At 40.1% G+C, this 21,573-nt stretch overlaps 2 protein-coding genes across 11 annotated transcripts in view; both read left to right on the forward strand.

Annotated features, from left to right (window-relative positions):
* Positions 1–11,425, forward strand: part of CPD (carboxypeptidase D) — an 89,961-nt gene extending 78,536 nt beyond the window's left edge. The window contains exons 19-21 of the mRNA XM_003912557.4: positions 279–464; positions 771–870; positions 7,325–11,425. Of these exons, the coding sequence (XP_003912606.2) occupies positions 279–464; positions 771–870; positions 7,325–7,551 (513 nt within the window). The 3' untranslated portion in view covers positions 7,552–11,425. The remainder of the gene's footprint in view (positions 1–278; positions 465–770; positions 871–7,324) is intronic.
* A 9,569-nt stretch (positions 11,426–20,994) lies between these two features.
* GOSR1 (golgi SNAP receptor complex member 1) overlaps positions 20,995–21,573 on the forward strand; it is a 55,293-nt gene continuing 54,714 nt past the window's right edge. For 7 of the 10 annotated variants that reach the window (XM_021928894.2, XM_021928896.2, XM_021928895.2 and 4 more), the window contains exon 1: positions 20,995–21,103. In XM_021928894.2, the coding sequence (XP_021784586.1) occupies positions 21,073–21,103 (31 nt within the window). In that variant the 5' untranslated portion in view covers positions 20,995–21,072. Of the gene's footprint in view, positions 21,126–21,573 lie in introns of all 10 variants that reach the window. The other 3 variants (XM_009190036.4, XM_003912558.4, XM_017950480.3) reach the window with 2 other exon arrangements.

Here is a 21,573-nt window from a genome sequence, read left to right on the forward strand (position 1 = left end):
GGTTCTAATGCTTCAGGCTGTGACAGTATCAGAGTTCTCTTTTATGTCCAGCTCTGTGACCCTGAACATTGAATGAATGGCAAACAAGGTCAGAGTCAGTGGGGGGGGGGGGGGTGGGGGGAAAGAGAAGAAGCAGGCCATACGGAGTTTGACACTTGTTTGTGTGTGGTTTTTGTTTTGTTTGTTCGGTTGGTTGGTTTTGGTCATGCCTCAAGCTAGTGCCTCTACAATGTCTGGCATTATGACAACATAAATTTATAGTTTAAACATTTTTTCAGGTTCACAAGGGAGTTCATGGATTTGTTAAAGATAAGACTGGAAAGCCAATCTCTAAAGCAGTCATTGTACTTAATGAAGGAATAAAGGTACACACAAAAGAGGGAGGTTATTTCCATGTACTCTTAGCGCCAGGTGTCCATAACATCAATGCCATCGCTGATGGGTACCAGCAACAACATTCACAGGTAAGAAACTCAAATTGAGTAGCATCATGTAAATTTTTATTCTTAGTAATACTTCTGTTTTATTTTGAAACTCTAGTTAGAAATCTTGAAGGGAATAAAGAAATAAAAGTGTGACTGCCTCTTGATTACGATATCTTGTTATCCTTGTGCCCCTTGCCACCAAAAGGGAAAATTTTCTAGCATTTTGTATACTTTAGATGGCAAGGCATCATCTCCTTAGTTTGCTATATGGGCCCTAATAATATAGCAGGGATACAGTACACCTTAAGCAGAACTTGTCATGATTCTTATACTTTCCCCTTCTAGGTCTTTGTGCATCATGATGCAGCTAGTTCTGTGGTGATAGTCTTTGACACAGATAACCGGATATTTGGTTTGCCAAGGGAGCTTGTGGTAACTGTATCAGGTAAAGACATTTTGATTTTTAGTAGTAAAAGTTAAAAACAATCTTGACATTTCAATATGAGAGTGGGTCACCTCCATAATCCTGAAACTAATCACTTGTCTTCTGATGTCTCCTTATCTAAATGTGATTTTCCTGGACCTCTGTTCTCCCATATGTTCTCCTGGCTTGCCTTTCTCTGCCGAGACCAGCTTGGTCAGGGAGACCCTAACCCAGTGGCGCTAGAGAAATTGAAGACGCACACACACAGAAATATAGAGGTGTGAAGTGGGAAATCAGGGGTCTCACAGCCTTCAGAGCTGAGAGCCTTGAACAGAGATTTACCCATGTATTTATTAACAACAAGCCAGTCATTAGCATTGTTTCTATAGATTAACTAAAAGTATCCCTTATGGGAAACGAAGGTATGGGCCAAAATAAAGGGATGGGTTGGGCTAGTTATCTGCAGCAGGAGCATGTCCTTAAGGCACAGATCGCTCATGCTATTGTTTGTAGTTTAAGAATGCCTTTAAGTGGTTTTCCACCCTGGGCGGGCCAGGTGTTCCTTGCCCTCATTCTGGTAAACCCACAACCTTCCAGTGTGGGCATCATGGCCATGATGAACATGTCACAGTGCTGCAGAGATTTTGTTTATGGCCAGTTTTGGAGCCAGTTTATGGCCAGATTTTGGGGGGCCTGTTCCCGACATATCCCCCTTTTATTTGCAAATCGATCAAAGCAAAGGCAGCTTTGTCACAGTGAGCTACTTCTCGCAGGAGTCAAGTTCCACATTTGCAGACTATACAAAGACAACAGATTAAAAGCACAATCATCATTGAAATCACAGAGCTTCCAAGCGTTTTTATCCATTTTAATGGGTTACTAGCTGCTAATCTATCTGCAGCTCCTTTAAGCACTCCAGTTCCTGGCATTAAGGTCAGGTGTGCCCAGGATGCTTTAAATATTTGTTCCCAAATTTTGATCTTATTAAGAGCTATTAATAGTTTCCACAAATCCTTATGTTTAGCTCCTACAACGAACCTTATCATTTGAGGTTGAGGTGCCACTATACTGCCATGGTTCCAGATAATATGAACTTTTGCCATACTTCTTATCATTTCTACCATCTGACCGTTTTGTTCAGACCATCTGAACATAGTGTGGCCATGGCATGCAGACTGAGAGGTGCAGTTCAAGCTAAACATCCCCTTAGGGGACCAATCAATAATGATTCCATAGGAATCACTGCACAGCACCTCTGCCTGTTTTGCAATGCAATCTTCCTAAACAAGTACGTTCATTTTTTCTGGCCAGGTTTAATTTTGTTTACAAACAGGTTTTTGAGGGCAGTATGCCTCAATTATAAGAGCAGATTTATTATGGTAAATACTGAGATCAGAAAGCATGTGTAACTGTGTCATAGAGTGATTACATCCAGGCATTATTGCCAGCCAAGATTGATAAATATGCCCAATAAGTATAATTGTTCTCTGTGTCTGCCCTTGTTGAAGGAATACTCACAGCAATGGCGATCACCACTATTATAGCTACCCATTAAATTACTTATTGTGACTGGTTGTCCCGCTTTCCTCAGGTTTTCTTCCACCATCTGTGACAGCTTCTTGATCTGTCCCCAGGTGGGTGGCTGTGTTTGACAGGTGTTGCTCGTGACAGTTGGGGTCCTCCTCAGCATCAGTCTCAACATGGCTGCAACCAGGGGGTCCTCGGGATCCTCCCGGAATCTCTTCCTCAGCATCTGGCTCATGATAAGGTTTCGGGTGTCTTGATGGTATCCAAATCAGCTGTTGATTTTGGCTTGGAGAAACACAAGCATAACCTCTACCCCAAGTTATTATTTTACCTATTTCCCAACTGTTTGTTATTGGATCTCTCCACTTAACCAGTTGTTCTGCTTCTGTCTTTGCAGCTGGTTTCTGTAGATGCTGTTCAGCTGCTGATAACATCTGGCCTTTGGGCAGGCTCAAAAAATTTAAAGTTAATAATGCTAGATTCAGTTGTATATGGGCTATCCTGTAATCCCTATTTCTCCCTCTTTTTTGTTTTTGTCATCAGTTGTTTATCTGTATGAAATTGTAACTAAGCATTTTTAATTAACTGTGTGGAATGAACCATGTATGAAGAATCAGAAATGACATTAATAGGCATATTAAAAGCAGTCAATACCTCAGTTACAGCTACAAGCTCTGCTTTTTGAGCTGAAGTATAGGGCATCTGGGAAACTTTACCTTTTGATCCAGAATAAGAAGCTTTACCATTACTAGACCCATCTGTAAAACAATGAAAACGCTTAGCAGGCTGCAGGTTGTTTACCACAAGAATTGTAAATGCAAAACATTCACAGTCTTGCTCAGCTAACGGGATAGTAAAGAAACAGTCTTTTAAATCTATGACTATTAAAGGCCAAGTTTTTGGGATTATAGCAGGAGAAGGCAATCCTGGCTGTAATGCTCCCATAGGTTGTATAATTGAGTTGATGACTCTTAAGTCAGTTAACATTCTCCATTTACCTGATTTTTTCTTAATTACAAAACCTGGAGAATTCCAAGGGGAAAATGTTGGAGCTGTGTGCCCATTTTCTAATTGTTCAGTAACTAATTTCTCTAAAGCCTCCAGTTTCTCTTTACTTAGCGGCCATTGTTCTATCCAAATTGGCTTATCTGTTAACCATTTTAAAGGTATAGGTTCTAGAGGCTTAACAATGGCTGCCATAAAAAATGATATCCTAATCTTTGGCAGGAACTTTGTCTTTCCACTTGAAGCGGTTTTTTCAAACCCTGCAAATTTTTTTCTAGTCCCATACCAGGGACATACCCCATTTCATGCATTGTATGTTGACTTTGAGGGCTATATAATTGTTCTGATATTAGAACTTGTGCTCCCCATTGTTGTAATAAGTCTCTCCCCCATAAAGTTATAGGTACAGATGTTTTAATTGGTCAAATAGTCCCAGGGTGTCCATCGAGCCCTTCACAATGCAAAATATAACTGCTCTGATATACTTCAGGGGCTTTAGCAACTCCAACTATGTTTAATTGAGCGGGTTGAATTGACCACACGGAGGACCAGTGCTGTAGAGAAATGATTGCAATGTCCGCTCCTGTATCTACCAAACCTTTAAATTTCTTTCCCTGAATAGTTATTTCAAAGGTAGGACGTTTATCAGTAATTTGATTTACCCAATAAGCTGCTTTGCCTTGTTTATTTGTGCTTCCAAATCCTCCTGTTAGTTTAATTTCATTTTTCCCCATTTCCACATATGGCACAATCAGGAGCTGTGCTATATGATCTCCTGGCTCTGCTTTCCAGGGAACAGAAGTAGATATAACAATTTGAATTTCCCCATTAATATCTGAATCAATGACTCCTGTATGTATTTGTACCTCTTTTAAATTTAAACTAGACCTGCCTAGAAGTAATCCTATCGTCCCTGCTGGCAGGGGTCCACAGACTCCTGTTGGGACCTTTTGTGAGGGTCCCCCAGCAGAAGACTCACAACTTTTGTGCAGCATAAATCTACCATGGCACTACCGGCTGTGGTGGGGCACAGATTTTGTATAGGGAAGAGCGCATGGCCTGAGCTGGAAATGCCCTGGTTTGGAATGGGGCCTGGGATGGGCCCCTTATGGCATTTCCCGAAAGTGGGTTCCCATCTTTATCAAACTTAGAGTGACACTGATTAGCACAATGTTTTCCTTTTTTACATTTTGGACATATTTCGGGCTCAGCAGTTTTCTTTTTTCCCCTATCTGGTGGCCTGACTCACTGATTTTTTTCTACTTTTTTTTTTTTTTAGTATGACCATGCTTCTCACGGTTAAAACAAGCTCCAGGAAATGAAGTTCCTTTATTCACTCTCAGTCCTGCCATTGCCTGTGCTAGCAGAGTAGCCTTATGCAGATTATCTCTGATACCATCACAGGCCTTGATATAATCAACTAAATGTGCTTTCCCGAATTTAAAAGGAAAAGGCTCAAATGTAGCTATACTATTTCCCTGTTGATCTGGGGGGTATATTCTAACAGGCAACTGCCAAGCCTCTAAATCACCCTCTCGGCTAGCTTGCTGAATTCCTGCCTGAATAGAACTAAGAGGAGTCTCTTGAGGCGCTGCTCGAACAGTCACGGGGCAACTACTTTTCACCCAGTGTCCTCCGGAAAAGAAAGATCTGGAGGGTCTTTTTCTTCAAAATAATAATGAGGGGGTGCAGAAGGATAGGGATGAACCTCTCCCTCCTTTGCTGCTTTAGCTTTAGCTGGCAAACAAACCTGCTCTGTAACCTCTTCTGTTACTTCGTTACACTCTCCTTCCTCCTCATCAGTGTGAAAAAGTTCCAAGGTGGAATGAACCAGAGCCCACACTTGTCCCATTGTTACCCTAATGCTTCCGAGCTCCCCTTCTTACTCACCACAGGGATTGCTTTAGGAGTACTCAGGTGTCCTCCAGCTTAGTTCCATGTTCTCAGTTCCATGTTCTCCAACTGCCGCTCCAGCAACCCTTCAACCTGGATTCGGGCCCCCACAATGGACGCCACTTGCTGAGACCAGCTTGGTCGGAAAGACCCTAACCCAGTGGTGCTAGAGGAATTAAAGACACACACAGAGAAATACAGAGGTGTGAAGTGGGAAATCAGGGGTCTCACAGCCTTTAGAGCTGAGAGCCTCGAACAGAGATTTACCCATGTTTATTAACAGCAAACCAGTCATTAGCATTGTTTTTATAGATATTAGATTAACTAAAAGTATCCCTTATGGGAAATGAAGGGATCGGCCGAAATAAAGGGATGGGTTGGGCTAGTTATCTGCAGCAGGAGCATGTCCTTAAGGCACAGATCGCTCATGCTATTGTTTGTAGTTTAAGAATGCCTTTAAGTGGTTTTCTGCCTTGGGTGGGCCAGGTGTTCCTTGCCCTCATTCTGGTAAACCCACAACTTTCCAGCATGGGTGTCATGGCCACGATGAACATGTCACAGTGCTGCAGAGATTTTGTTTATGGCCAGTTTTGGAGCCAGTTTATGGCCAGCTTTTGGGGTCCTGTTCCCAATATTTCTGTTTCTTCAGGTCTATACTCAAATGTCACCTCCACGGAGAGGTCTTCCCTGATCACCCTAGCTACCCCTGTGACTGTCTCTATCCTGCTTTTTTTCATTATAGCACTTCTCACTAACATTGTATTGGTTCATTTATTTGTCTATATTCAATCTTTCCCACTAAAACATAAGCTCTGAGAGAGTGAGGAATCTACCTGCATCCTCAGAGCCCAGAATGATGCTTAGCACGCAGTGGGTCTTAATGAAGAGTTGTTGAATGAATGAATGATTTGCTTTATATTAAAGTTTTAAGTTCCTAGGACTTTGACTTATATTAGTTCTGCTTTTTCAAGATCCAGGAAAGAGGAAATGTTTGCTTTCACTGGAACTAATTCATGTCATTGCTTGGATTACTGAAAGGTTAAGAAGAAAAAAAAATGTGGTAAAATGAATACTCTGATGTACTCTATCTATTTGATACAAAGAGCTTTTGTTTATTTCTAAGTGCAACTTGGCTGAGGCAGAATAACCAAGTTTTATCACAGGGTTCCTGTGGGACAGACCCTTAGTTGAGAGAAAGTAGTATATTGGAAACATGGCCCAATCATAGATACTGTGTGGTGAGTTTAAAGAGTTCTTATCTTGTCTCAGATAAAGTGTAAATAACTTAGTGGTTAAAAACACAGGAGGTAGAATTCAGCCATGGTTTAAATCTGGCTCTGTCACCCATGAGCTATTGTGAACTTAATTTTTATTATTTTTAGTTTCTAACACTTTTATTTTGATAACCTTATGTACAAATTTAAAATAAACTAAGAGATTTGGATGAAATGAAAGTTTACCTGAAAGGAGGAGTATAATAGAAGTCATAAAAAGCAGGTTGCAGAACAGTAGACACAGTATAATCTCATTATGGTAAAAGAAAAAAATACATGTATATGCACATGCATAAAGAAAGATCTGGGGCCAGGCATGGTGGCTCACGCCTATAATCCCAGCGCTTTGGGAGGCCGAGGCAGGTGGATCACTTGAGGGTCAGGAGTTCTAGACTAGCCTGGGCAACATGGCAAAACCCCATCTCTACCAAAAAAAAAAAAAAATTAGCCAGGTGTGGTGGCGTGCACCTGTGGTACTGCTCAGGAGGCTGTGGTGGAAGGATCACACACAGAAAAGATCTGGTAACTAAAAATGATCTCTGGGTAACGGAAATGTAAAGATAGGAGGTTTTTGGTTTTGACTTTTGTTAGTTTGTATTTTTAAATTTTGTATATTGTACATATACTGCTTCTATTATAATAAAAGGTTGTTCTTAAGTGCATGAAATAGAAATAAAATAAATGCGGGGTATATTATTAAAAGTTCCATTGTAAGCAGCTGCTTATTAATATCCTTAAAGTATAATATCACCCACATGATGGTTTTTGTTTGTCAGGTGCTACTATGTCGGCATTGATCCTAACAGCTTGCATTATTTGGTGCATCTGCTCAATCAAGTCTAATAGACACAAGGATGGCTTTCATCGGCTCAGGCAGCATCATGATGAGTATGAAGATGAAATTCGCATGATGTCTACCGGCTCCAAGAAGTCCCTCCTAAGCCATGAGTTCCAAGATGAAACAGACACTGAAGAGGAAACATTATATTCTAGCAAACATTGAGAAACACATTTTGCATATCTCCCAGCATAAGTACCAAGCAAAATTACAGTTCCTCTTGGGAGAACACTGCATTAAGAAGAGAGACTCTCTTGCTTCTTCAAAGAGCTTTGGGAAGTTAAATTGCTAAATTTGTATTCTCTGTGAATTTCACTGGCAGTTTCGAACTTCCCTTCCTTAAAGTATTCTTAACCTTTAAAAAAAAAATCTGATTTCTATTTATGCAGCAGAGATGGGACAGCCACTTTGTTTTTCTTTTTAATTTAAGATGAGCTATTTGGAGCTTATGTAATAATGGCATAAAACCAACTAGAGGATGTTGTATTTTGCACATCAGATGTTTACTAGTGGCTTTAGTATTTTTCTTTGTTTTAAATGGCCAAAAGAATCCAGAAACATTAAGGCAGGGAAAGCAGTCAGAATCAACATAAAGCTTTAAAAACTCAAGGTTTTTTCAACCTACTGAGGAGTACTTTTCTCTAGTTGTTAAATAGCTGGAGTTTCTCTTATTCAGGTTTGATGGAGGTTGAATTGATTTTTAAACACATATAACAGTAGGAAATGAATAAATGGGCTTCTGCATTTGGCTTTCTACCTGTTCCAAGGCTAGATCGGAACTGGTAGACTATGCTGTAAGCAGGATTTCACTACCTCTCTTGTAAGGTTTAGCAAACTTCTAAATAGCCCATTTTAAGGGAGAACTTACTTTGTTGTGAAAGATCTAAATGCCCACTTGAATGAAGCTGAGAGAGAGATCCAGCAAAAGCTAAAACTCATGTTGCCTATCTTTGAACTTGGTAAAAACCCACAGGTGCTGCTGCTTATATCTGTGAAGCACTAGCTTATTCTAGGAATGCCTGATTCTTTAATATTGCCTAAATCAGAATCTTTTTCTATGTTGCACACATGGTTTTCAGATGACCCAACCATCTGCAAGATCTGAATTCTACTGAAAATATCTAGAAATGTGGAAGAGACCTACTTGCACATTCTTAACCTGTATTTAAACACAAAATATCTATACTTCATGCTCCAGCCCAAGCCTATACCCTGTAATAGCATACTATTATTGAAATCACTTGGCCGGTCTTGTTCACATAGGCCTCTGGGAGTAATTTGGTTCTTTGTCCTAATGTTTCATTTGACAGTCTCTTTTTGATCAACCAATTTTGCTAAAAGTTCAGTCGAAAGTTTTTAAGTATAGCTCCCTCCCTTGAAAAAAATGTAAACTATGACTGCTGAGTGATAAAACACTGTGGTGTGAAAGTGTCATCTTCACTGCCAATCAGGCAAAGACCTGAAAGATTTGCATTTTATTGTGTCTGTCTTATGCAACGGAAATGATCCTTTTTGTAAGTATGCATCTTACCAATGATCTAACGGTTTAATACCTTTGAATGTTTTAATGACCAAGTTGCTGCTGAACTTATACTAAATCAGGGGATCAAAAAACTTGCTCTCATCTTCTCAAATTGTATTCTATATCCATTAATGTATCAGTTATCCCAAAGCCTTCAGGTGGAGTGGTTTACCACCTACCTAGGTCATTCAACCAGGTTTGGTGAGGAATGCATTCAAAGTGGCTTTATAAAAGAAGATTTTGTTTAGCAAGAATAATGAGGTCATGTCATTTGTTAGTAAGTATCTGTGATAAATCTGTGGTTCAAGGTGAAGCTATTCTGGTATTCTGGTATTAGCAACTGTAAATTCTGCCACCTCATACATGAAACAGAGCTTGTGGGATGCTAATAGTTAATGAAGTATACATGATTTAATTTCTTCTAATAATCTATATGTTTTCTTTAAGGATGGTGGTATATTGCTCTTTTTCAGCTTTATTTTTAAGAGTACAGTCAGGAAACCAACAAGGGGCCTAAGAGTGGCTGGCCCTGCTTGGGACATTACGGCAAATGAAACAAAGTTAATGTGACAGACTTTGCTTTGTTATCATTGGTCTTCACTAGAGGATACCTTTTTACATTTACTTCTCTCTTGGATCAAATATGTCTTTAACTGTACATCTCAGTGGCTGGAGGCCATGCCTTTTAAGCATGTGTAAAATTTTAAAGAAATGAACATACAAATAGTTATTTTAGTAATACTTCCTGAAAGAAAAACCAAATTCTGCTATAAATCTTGACCATCAATGAACTTTTAAATAACGCATTTAGCTGGAAAACAATACTTTCCCAGCTTGTGTTACCTAGAAGCGTGAATGTATAGGATCCCTGACTACTAAGACTATATTCTCAGCCCTTCCCTGTCTTTTATTTGCGGATCTAATCTAATATTAGAACATATTAACTGCTTAAGGCATTGAAGCCATATGGGATGGGGATACATTTCTTCAGTGTTTCTCCGAGAGACTTTCCATTTCCTTGGAGTTACAGAGGCAAGTATCATAGTATTAAGAAATTTGCCTAAATCTGAGTTGTGCCTTTCTTTACTCACAAGGCATGGGTTTTGTCCTGGTGATCAGTTTGCAAGACTTCTTCCTTCCCAGCTCCTTAATAAAAGGAAAGTGATTGAGTAGGTAATGTTCAAAGTGTCCACCTGTGTACATGTACTTGTATCGATTATGTAGTTCAGTAAGATGTGCCCAAGTCATTTCAGAAGGAAAGATCCTTTGGTTTTGATGCACTTTGCTGAACAGTTGGGTAGTGAGTGGGATCCTATCCAGTTGAGGAATGCTTGCAATGCTTATTGAAAGGATTTGCTTTGGGACTTTGTCATCTTCCAGAAAGGAAACATATTGTATATTTGGCCCAGTGTGATTGATTGCTTAATCTTTGGTAACTTTTACTTGAATGGGATTTGCTGAATTCATGACTATTGAATTTAAATCTAATTATGAGTTGACAAATAAATAAAAGGTAGTGTTTATGTCTGAGCTTATTGTGTTTGAGCTAACACCAGGTTACTCGGTAACCATGACCTGCTCCTCCATTTCCATTTATTCTCAACATTAAATAGTTTTATCTTGTTGTTGCCAGAAATGCACTTGTGCCAGGTGTTGACCCTGCTGTATGAAAAGCTTATTGGCAATCAACTCTGTAATAGTGCCCTACATTATGGTTTTTCTGGTGGAATTGTTTTAACAGTGACAACCCAGCATTTCCATATAATTTTGCTTTATTGTTATTACTATAAATTCCACTATGATTGATGTTCAGTGGTTTTCTATAGCAACTTTTTTGATAACTCTTGGGTTTCTGATTTGTTTTAACTAGTTATTTTGGGGGGATGATTGGGGTCTTTGATTAATGTCAACTGAACTTGGATTTCTAGTTCATGAAGAAATCTCTCCCAATACCCATGTATCCTATTTTTAGCAATAATTCGTTAATAATTCCACTTGATTTTCAGAATATTGTCCTGGTTGATTTTGATTTGACAGAGTACATTATGAAATTTGAAAGTAGATTACCATTTTGAGGCAGTTGGATATAAATTATGTAAATATGTATGATTGTGATTTTTATAAATGGCATAACATGAGTGTACTAATTACCTTCTATGCTGGCCATGCTACAGATTTTCTGGAGGTATGACATAATGGTATTTTTTAATGCTCAGATTAAAAATCAGCTTTTCACCTCTCCAATTTTTCCAAGTGATGCTCCCAGTTCTAGAGCAATCTACAGCTGTTTATATAAGGTGCCCAACACCCGTTCATCTCAAGTGCTTCAGTCTTTGGTTTATTTCATGCACTGTGCCTTCAAAATGAAATTTTTAAAAGGGACTTTAAATGAAGTTGAATAGTAGTTTTTAAAAGTCAATGTGTAATTTATGTGAAATCTAACTGTAATGAGGTCCTTTCTGTTTTTTATATGTAAACAGATCTACTAATCCTGTATAAAAGTTATTTTATGATGTTTGTCTTTCTTTGTGTTTTGTCTCATAATCTTTTTTCAGATGCAATAGGCCAGAAAAAGTTATAGGTCCAGTTTGAAAGTTATTTAGTTTTTCTGCCTATACTAGTGGAAAAATAGTACCAGGATCAGAATACAGGGTATCACCTATGGAATGTTTCTGTATTTATGAATCAACTCAAAAGAAAGCTTTGTTTCTGAAATCACATTACATAGTGGCCACAGTTTTCTGTTTGTAGCTCAGCTAGATTGTTATATATGTTCAATCATATCACAATAACACAAAACTGGTCATTGAAAGGTTTTTATGTACCCAGTTAGAATAATGTGTCCTGGCACTTATAGGCGCAGCAAGGATGAATTCAATATCCCCTTTTCACTTAGCAACAATGTGTTACTTCTACCCTAATAGGAATTGGGAAAGCAAAGATATATAAGAAACAGACTCTGCTGACAAAGAACTCATAGTCCAGACCAGAGAAATAGAAATGGAAATAAGTTATATTTCAACAGTGATTGGTTCATCTAAAAGTCTCTGCTGTAAAGGAAATAAAGCATAGAGGTTTGAGCATGGACTTTGGAGTTGGACCAATCTGTGATTGATTCTTGGCTCTGCTACTTGCTTCCGATGTGAGCCTGTACAACTTTCTTGACATTCTCTGAGCCTCAGGTTCTCTACTGGTTAAAGAATGATGCTTGATAGGATTGCAGTGGAAAATTAAACGAAATAATGTTAGAAAAGTTCCCAATATAAAATTTGACTCGGAATTGAATGCCCGTGGTAACCAGCATCATTTTCCTTTATGTGATGTCTTCTTATGCCTTTGAAAGAAAGTTACTTTATCAAATGTATAAACAAAGATCTGTTTATAGGTGATCTTTTTAATTTAGAAGAAATTCTGAGACACACACACACAAAAAAAGAAACTTTTATTATGTGGTTCAATAGATTGTCTAAAGCATGGCAGTAAAGTTTTAATTATGCCAAAATGCTTCATATTTGTTTTTAAATGAAATTAAGTTGTATTTATGCTTCTTTAGTGAAAACAGCCTTACTTAACTGCCACAGGAAGTGTGAATAGTGATAACGGTTCTTTTTCTCTCAATGTTTGAAATATTTTCCTGAATTTTCTTAGTTTTCTCATACTTGAATTAAGAACCCTTTTGGTTTGTTTCATAAACAGTAATCTAGTTATGTTCAGCTTTTCAGATTTCTAATAGCTGATTGTTCTCAGCAAAGTAAACATGATGGTCAACACTAATACTACTCAATTCTGAATAAGTGCCATTGTGTGGGTCTTCATGTCTTAGTTATAGTTAGAATACCAACTGATTCTATGCTATTTGTTGCAAACCTCAGATAAATACACCATTTGTTATTACACACAACTTAAAAGCAATAAAATCAGTAGACAAAGTGCAATTTTACCTTTATATATATATATATACACACACACAAATATATATACAAATATATATACAAAAGTATATTTATAAATATATATAATGGGAGACTTTAACACCCCACTGATTTCATTAGACAGATCAACGAGACAGAAAGTTAACAAGGATATCCAGGAATTGAACTCAACTCTGCACCAAGCGGACCTGATAGCCATCTACAGAACTCTCCACCCCAAATCAACAGAATATACATTCTTCTCAGCACCACATTGCACTTACTCCAAAACTGACCACATAGTTGGAAGTAAAGCACTCCTCAGCAAATGTAAAACAAATATATATACACACAAAAAAATATATATATATATATAAAAATATATATACATATTTTTGAGACAGATTCTCACTGTCTCCCAGGCTGGAGTGCAGTGGTGTGATCTCAGCTCACTGCAACCTCTGGCTCCCGGTTTCAAGCGATTCTCCTGCCTTAGCCTCCCAAGTAGCTGGAATTACAGGCATGCGCCATCATGCCCAGCTAATTTTTGTATTTTTAGTAGAGACAGAGTTTCGCCATGTTGGCCAGGCTGGTCTGGAACTCCTGACCTCAAGTGATCCTCCCACCTTGGCCTCCCAAAGTGCTGGATTACAGGCATGAGCCACCATGCCCGGCCCCAATTTTAACTTTAATATCACAATTTTCACCTACATTAGTAGAATATTAAAAGCAAACATACTATTTCTTCGGCATTTTGGTTGAGGTTAAATAATCCTCTTCCCTAATTACTGTGTAAACAAATGTAGACAAGGTAAGCAAGAATGAGACAGGATGGCCTACATGGAGTAGTAAGGTGTTGAAGTTTAGAGGCCAGCCTGAAAGACTGAGGAAAAAAGGCTGAGAATTACTTGATAAGACTGAAGGTACGATCATTAGAAGTGGGAGTATATTGAGATGGATATCTCAAATTCAGCAATATGAGGAGGCAGAGATAAAGTCAAAACTGTAGTTGGAAATCAGCAAATGGAGAACCTTAAGATGGAACACGGAGGAAACAGAGTGCAGATTAAATAGAAATTGCTATGATAACATGGATTATATTCTGTGATAACCACTGAGGTTGAGCCAAAGTGAAGGAGTAATGGTGAAAGTCTAGATTGCTAATTTCGAGTATTTGAGGTTATTCCAGTATTTATGATGATTATTATTATTTATTATGTACATATGGTTCCTAGCAGAGTTTTTCAAGACTAAACAGGCTTTTGATTTAGAGTCAAAAACATTGATCCTGTTGAGAGGGAATGAAACAGAAAGGGACTGGGCAAGTTACAGTAATGACTCAACTGCAGGACTGCTAGATTTAAACAAATAATAATTTTAGATTTACAGAGAAGTTGCAGAGATCACATAGAGTTGACTCCTGGGTTTTGATTTGGAAGATGTGAGTGTTGGGAGGACAAAAGAGGAGGGATTATACTCAGTTTTCTATTTAGCAGAATGTGAATGGAACACATTGGAAAGAGGGCCTGGGCATAGGAAATAAGATGTCTAGAACCTAGGCAGCCATGCACAGCTTGGGTACTCCAGGTGTCAAGATATGTGGCACTGCTTCTAGATGACCAAGTTCAATTGGAATCTCTAGTGGAGGCCGGGTGAGGTGGCTCACACCTGTAATCCCAGCACTTTGGGAGGCCAAGGCGGGCAGATCACAAGGTCAGGAGATCGAGACCATCCTGGCTAACATGGTGAAACCCCCGTCTCTACTAAAAATACAAAAAAATTAGCCAGGCGTGGTGGCAGACGCCTGTAGTCCCAGCTACTCGGGAGGCTGAGGCAGGAGAATGGCATGAACCTGGGAGGCAGAGTTTGCCGAGATGGCGCCACTGCACTCCAGCCTGGATGATAGAGCAAGACCCCATCTCAAAAAAAAAAAAAAAAAAGAAATCTCTAGTGGAAGGTGTGTCCCTCCTAGAGTTGGAGCAGACTTCACAATTTTTCACAAGTAAGAGAAGAGCAGAAAAAGTTTTATATGGGTGTCAGATGTTTATATTATTGAACACTGTAAAATAGAATTATTGTTTTCAAATAAAAGATAAACCTGAGACTATCACAGGATCTATAAAATAATAGCAGAACTTCTGGAAATGAAAGTACAGAAACTAAAATGGAATTGGCGTGGCCGATTGCGCACAGAGAAGTAATTAACTAGAAGACAGATCTGTAGAAATTCTTACGTAGCATGGAGACCAAAAGGTAGAAAATACAAAGGAGAGGGTTAAAATGTGGATTTGACATACAACTAATACCACATGTTTGATACCTACAGTTTTAGAGGAAAAAAAAGAAAGAACAGAGCATAGGAAACTAAGAGACAGTGACTGAAAATTTTCCCCAAATCGATAAATATAGCAACCCATAGATTAAAGAAACTCAATCCAAGCAAGAAAAAGTAACATCCACACTTAGATCAGTGAAATTGCAGATCAACAAAGACAAAGACAAAAGCGATTAGCAATTAGACTCACTCTTAACAATAGAAACCAAAGTACATTGAAATTATACTTTTAAAATGCTGGGGAAAACATTATATAACTTCCAACATAGAATTCTGTATTGAACATACCTTTCAAGAATGAAAGCGAACTTCCAGGTCGCTGAAAACCTTAGTGGCAGCCTAGCTACCTTGTCTCCCAATATTTCATTAGTGCAAGCACACGAAGGAAAAAGTATACAGAAATCACGCTCCCAGCATAATTTGAAGTCAGAGGATTTTGAAACTTCAAACCGAGTAAGACGAGGAAAATCAGCAGATCGCAACATGGATTCTCACAGGCCCACCCCAGTAGCATCCCACAGGCTCTGTGGAGCGAAGGCAGATGAAGATAAACTGCAGGGAAGTCAGGAGAGGGACGCCAGAAAAAGAAAGTAATGTTCTTGGCCTAAAACTACTGCCAGAAAGACTAGGTCCACCTAACTCTCAATCTAAAAAACATGTCCAAGCAGATCTGAGCAGAAACCAGAGGGAAGGGGGCAGGTGTGACTTAATGAGGCAGTCTTTGAAACACACAGCTTCAAAAGAAAAGAAAAAAAGAGCTAGTGAAGGGAAAAAATGAAAAAAGGAGAAGCACTTTTGACAATTAGGTGATGAAAAGAAAAGAAGCAAAAGACAATTAGGTGATGAAAAGAAGAAAAGGAGGAAAATTTAGAGTCCTGCTAGTCAAATGAGAACTGCAAAATCAGAGCACTTACAACTCCTCCCTGAACATGCCAACAAAAATACCAACTAAAGTATTTAATACCTTAGCTTTGTTCTATTATCAGAACAGATCTCAGCCATGAAACATGAAAATATAAATAGCATATATGAATGAATATTGATAAGAAATGAATTTGTCATTATTAGCAGATGATATGATTATACATGTGGAAAATACAAAATAATCTACAGATAAATTAGAAATAATAAAATTTAGTTCCACTTTCAGCTATGAGTGGATTGGCTTGAAACGGAAAGGCTTCTCATCAAAAGCAATTAGAAAAGCTAAATTTGATTTAAAAACAAACAAAAAAAAAACAGCTGTTTGAAGGATTGGAGAACTACTAATGTAAGAAGGACTTATGGGATCAAGATCCCAGAACAAAAATTGCTGAGAGGTGAGTGTGGTGGTAAAACTTTCACCTCCAGGCATTTTTCAATTCATAGGTAACAGAAGAGAGGCCAGGCAAGAGACAGAGAACCCAAACAGAAGTTTTGGGCAGTATCACTGGGTGGGGGAAAATACGAGGTTAGTACCTGCCAAGGAAGTGGCACTGGTAAGCAGTATTCCAGTTAGGAAACCTGAATGGCTACACATTAGAATGAAGGGCTAATCAGAAATAGACCAATTTTAACAAACACAGAATCCCTCTTGGTATTAGTTCCACTCCATACTGGATTAAGCTGCTCTGCCCCTACCTGAACTGCCTGCAAGAAGAGGCAGTAAATTCTTTCTGGAGAAAGACAACATCATCTAGATCCTCAAATGATTAATACGAAGTTTTATCTATGATACACAGCATCCAATCAAAAGTTCTTATCAAAAGACGATTACATTGTGAAAGATCAAGAAAAATAGAAACAATCCTATGGGAAGTACATATTTCTCAGTTATCAGAAATTTTTAAAGAATGATGATGGGCCGGGTGCGGTGGCTCACGTCTGTAATCCCAGCACTTTGGGAGGCTGAGGTGGGCGGATCACCTGAGGTCGGGAGTTCGAGACCAGCCTGACCAACACGGAGAAACCGCATCTCTAATAAAAATACAAAACTAGCCGGGCGTGGTGGTGCATGCCTGTAATCCCAGTTACTCAGGAAGCTGAGGCAGAAGAATCGCTTGAACGCGGGATGTGGAGGTTGCGGTGAGCCGAGATCACGCCATTGTACTCCAGCCTGGGTGACGAGCGAGACTCCGTCTCACCAAAAAAAAAAAAAAAAAAAAAAAAAGCCGGGCGCAGTGTCTCACACCTGTAATCCCAACACTTTTGGGAGGCCGAGGCAGGCAGATCACAAGGTCAGGAGTTTAAGACCAGCCCAGCTAATATGGTGAAACCCTGTCTCTACTAAAAATACAAAATTAGCCAGGGTGGTGTCAGGCGCCTGTATTCCCAGCTACTCGGGACGCTGAGGCAGGAGAATTCTTGAACCCGGGAGGCAGAGGTTGCAGTGAGCCGAGATTGTGCCACTGCACTCCAGCCTGGGGACAGAGCAAGACTTGTCTTAAAAAAAAAAAAAAAAAAAAGGATGATGAATGGATGAATTCAAGAAAGTAGAAGACAAGATGAAGAATTTTAGCAGTTTGTTTGTTTGTTTGTTTGTTTTTTAAGACAAGGTCTGACTCTGTCACCCAGACTGGAGCGCAGTGGTGTGGTGATGGCTCGCTGCAGCCTTGACCCCCAGGACTCAAGCAATCCTTCCACTTCAGCCTCCTGAGTGGCGGGGACTACAGGGTACATCACCATGCCTGGCTAATGTTTTAATTTTTTGTAGAGATGAGGTCCTACTATGTTGCCCAGGCTGGCCTCAAACTCCTGGACTCGAGCAGTCCGACCACCTCGGCCTCCCAAAGTGCTGAGATTACAGGCATGAACCACCACATCCAGCCTGATAATTAAAACATTTAAAAATTAAAGGGACAATTTCACTTCTGGACAAGATGGATTAGCTGTATTTCTTTCTATTCCTCCCACTAAGCACATCTAATATATATATATATAGACTCAAAAAGGTGGAAAAAAGAAGGCAGACCAGCTAGGGACCTCAGAATGTAAAGAACATGAAGCTGAGTTCCCTGGGTTTCCTTTTTGTTTCCTATGTCCTATACTGAGTGCTGGAGAAGCTGGCAACCTAGAAATGCCAAAGGGTGCAGACAAGAAAAGCCCAAAGGAAAATGGAAAGCCTTCTCTCTCCAGACAATGGACCAGGAAACAGGTATCCTAACAAGACAGAATACTTTTGGACAATAATTTCACCACTCTGGACAAATGCCACAGAAAAAACTGAGGCCCATCTTCACTCCTTGCCATCAAGGGCTGAGAGAGGAGGCTAGGCTTCCACACTCACCAGCTGTAATGAAGTGCCCCACCCACACCCACTTGGACTTCTTGTCCACCGAACAGCAGTAATGAGGCTCCCTGCCATGGTGGCAATGGGGACCACATGGGGAGCAGTAACAAGGCACCTCCTCCCTGGGGAATCAATGAAGGCCAAGGCAGGGCCGGAACTTCCACTCCCACCTGGAAGTAGCAAGCATTTCCCTATGCCCCCCAGCAGCATGTGTCAGAGCAAATCTGCTTAAACAGAAAACTTAAATTCCAGAATCTCATAACAAATACCTAAAACATCAGGATACAATTTATAAAAATTGTCATTCCAACAGCCCAGAACATTTCGACTTGAGTGAAAAGAAGACAACAGACCCCAACAGCAAGATGACACAGATGTTGGAATTATCTGACAAGGACTTTAAAGCAGCTCTAATAAAAATACTTTAGTGAGCAATTACAAACAAACTTAGAACAAATGATAAAAAGAGTCTCAGCAAAGAAACAGAAGATATAATGAGGAACTGAACAGAAGTTTTAGATATAAAAAATGCAATAATTGACATGAACTCAACAGATGGGCTCAACAGCAGAATGGAGGGAACAAAGGAAAGACATACTTTCCCGTCAGCAAATCTGAAGACAGAATAGTAGATAGTACCAAATCCGAATGAGGGAAACTAGACTGAAAAAAACATTAGCATAACTTCAGAGCTATGTGGGACATTAACAAAAGATCTAGCATTCACATCATCAGACTCCCAGAAAAAGAAGAGAAACAGTATTTGATAGGAAAAGTATTGGAAGAAACAATGGCTGAGAATCCCCCAAATTTGGCAGAAGCCATAAATGTAATAATCAAGAAGCTGAGGATATCAAGAACAGGATAAATCCAAAGAAATCTACACCAAGGCACATCATAACTTCTGAAAACTAAAGAACAGTTCTTGAAAGCAGTGAGAGAGAAAATATATTTTAGCTACAGTGGAAAAACAATTCCAATTGTAGCCAATTTCTTATCTGAAACTATGGAGGCCAGAAGGAATTGGCACATTTTTCAAGTGCTGAAAAAAAGAAATTGTCAACTTCACATTCTATATCTGGCAACAATATCCGATCCCCCAAGAATGAAGCGAAATCAAGACATTCTCAGATGAAGAAAAACTAATAGAATTTGTCACCAGCTTGAAAGGACACAAAGATAGATGTGTACCCGCCCTCCCGCTACACCTTTGTTCTGCTCTCTAATCTTTGCACATACCAGAGATTTCGTAAGTTCTGTGAGCACCTGTTTTTCTGCACGTACCAGAGATTTTGTTTTGCACATACCAGAGATTTTGTAAGTTCTGAGGCAAGGTCACAAGACGTGTTTAAGTAAGATAAACTCTTGCTGCCATAAACCTGCTCTCCCACCTCAAAGGTTGAACCGAAATATCAGAAATGGCACGAACCAATCATAGTTAGCCAAATCGCCTTGTTCAAACACTAGCCAATCATATATCTGATTTGTATAATAACTCTATGCCCCCTTTTCTTAGACTATATAACACTGCTCGGAGCTCAGTGGGGGAGCTCTCCTGCCCGTCTCGTTTCGCGAGCGAGGGAGAGTTCCAGGTTCGAACCTGTAATAAAGATCCTTGCTGCTTAGCTTTGACTCTGGACTCTGGTGGTCTTCTTCGGGGAATAAACGGTCTGGGCATAACAAGCTGACCTACTCTTTAAAAAAAAAATGGCTGAGGGAAATTCTTGAAACAGAAAGGAAACGATTAAAAAAAGGAATCTTGGGACACTAGGAAGGAAGAAGAGTAAAATATGCATAAATCAAGTAAGCTTTCCTCTTATCTTGAATTCTCTAACTTATGCCTGACACTTGAAGCAAATATTACAACATTGACTGATGTGGTTCTCTCAATGAAAGCAGAGGAAATACTTAAAAACAACTATATTACAAATGAGTGGGGGAAAGAACTTTACAGGAATTAAGGTTTCTACACTTGACTAGAATTAAGTCAGCACCAGCAGATAATTTATGTATCTATAAAGTGTGGGTTTGGACAGCAGATTTTAGCAGGTTGAGGGCTCAGGCCGAGAGCATGTAGAAGCAGTTAGTTCGCTCTTTCTAGATGTGGCGGCTGACAAGGAAAGAGGGCTGGAACTAGAACTACTGTAGACACAAGGAAAGCAGCCAGTGGAGAAGAGCGCATATGCTAGAGAATGTGGATGATGGAGCACAGGCGGGGAGGTAGGATGAAGGAAATGGCTCTGGGAAGAAAGGGTCTCTGTGTATGAGAAAAGAAGAAATTGGCTGAAGATACTCATTAGAGACAAGGTGAAGGAAATTGAGGGAGTTGCCTGAGGATGATTCTCCTCCCAGTCAAGTAGGCACCTGCTGAGAGAAAGGATAAGCCGGGATAAGGGAGATGATGATGGTTTGGGGCGCAGAAAGCGGGAATGAAAGACAGACATTCTGAGAGTGTCAGGAGCTAAAGCTGAAGTTTTTTATCTGTCGCTACTTAAAAGCTGTAAGATAACGAATTGATCAGCAGGTGGCAGTGTCCGCGGAGGCTCGCATCCCGTCGGCCCTGGCGCTCCGGGCGGAAACAGGCGCGGTGGTGACTTTCTGGCCTGCATCGCGTCTGCTCCCCTATTCCGGCTGACGTTGGACAACAAAGATGGCGGCAGGAACCAGCAATTACTGGGAAGGTGAGGGCGAGAAGGCCTCCGGGTGCGTCCCACGAGGGTGAGAGGGGCTGAGTGAGGACAGATCTTGGGAGAAACAGCAGAGGAAAGAACCAGACCCCCGGAGCGGCCGAGCTGAGCAGCGGGGCTTGCCTAAGTGGGAGCCCCAGGGCCTTGGGGATACCGAACGGTCTGGGATAGGGGTCTGGCCTGGCCGGCCCCTGTGAGCGGGACGTGGGGCAGGGGTTGGACAGAGTGGACAGAGCGGGGATGTGGAGGAAGAGGGATCTGAATCGCCTGGGTAGAATTATGTTGAGGGAGTAATGGAACTCGGACGAAGGGGCTTGGGGTACGAACTCTGAGAGGAAACGAATGTTGAGGGAGAAGATCCAGAGCCCGGGAGACTGGAGGAGTCGGCGCAGTGGAGTTGAGGTCACTATTGGAAATCTGAGTGGGAAAAGAAAGGAGGAACTTGCATTCCGGTCCGCCGGAGG

Source organism: Papio anubis, chromosome 17 (genome assembly GCF_008728515.1).
Source record: "Papio anubis isolate 15944 chromosome 17, Panubis1.0, whole genome shotgun sequence".
Taxonomy (NCBI): Eukaryota; Metazoa; Chordata; class Mammalia; order Primates; family Cercopithecidae; genus Papio; species Papio anubis.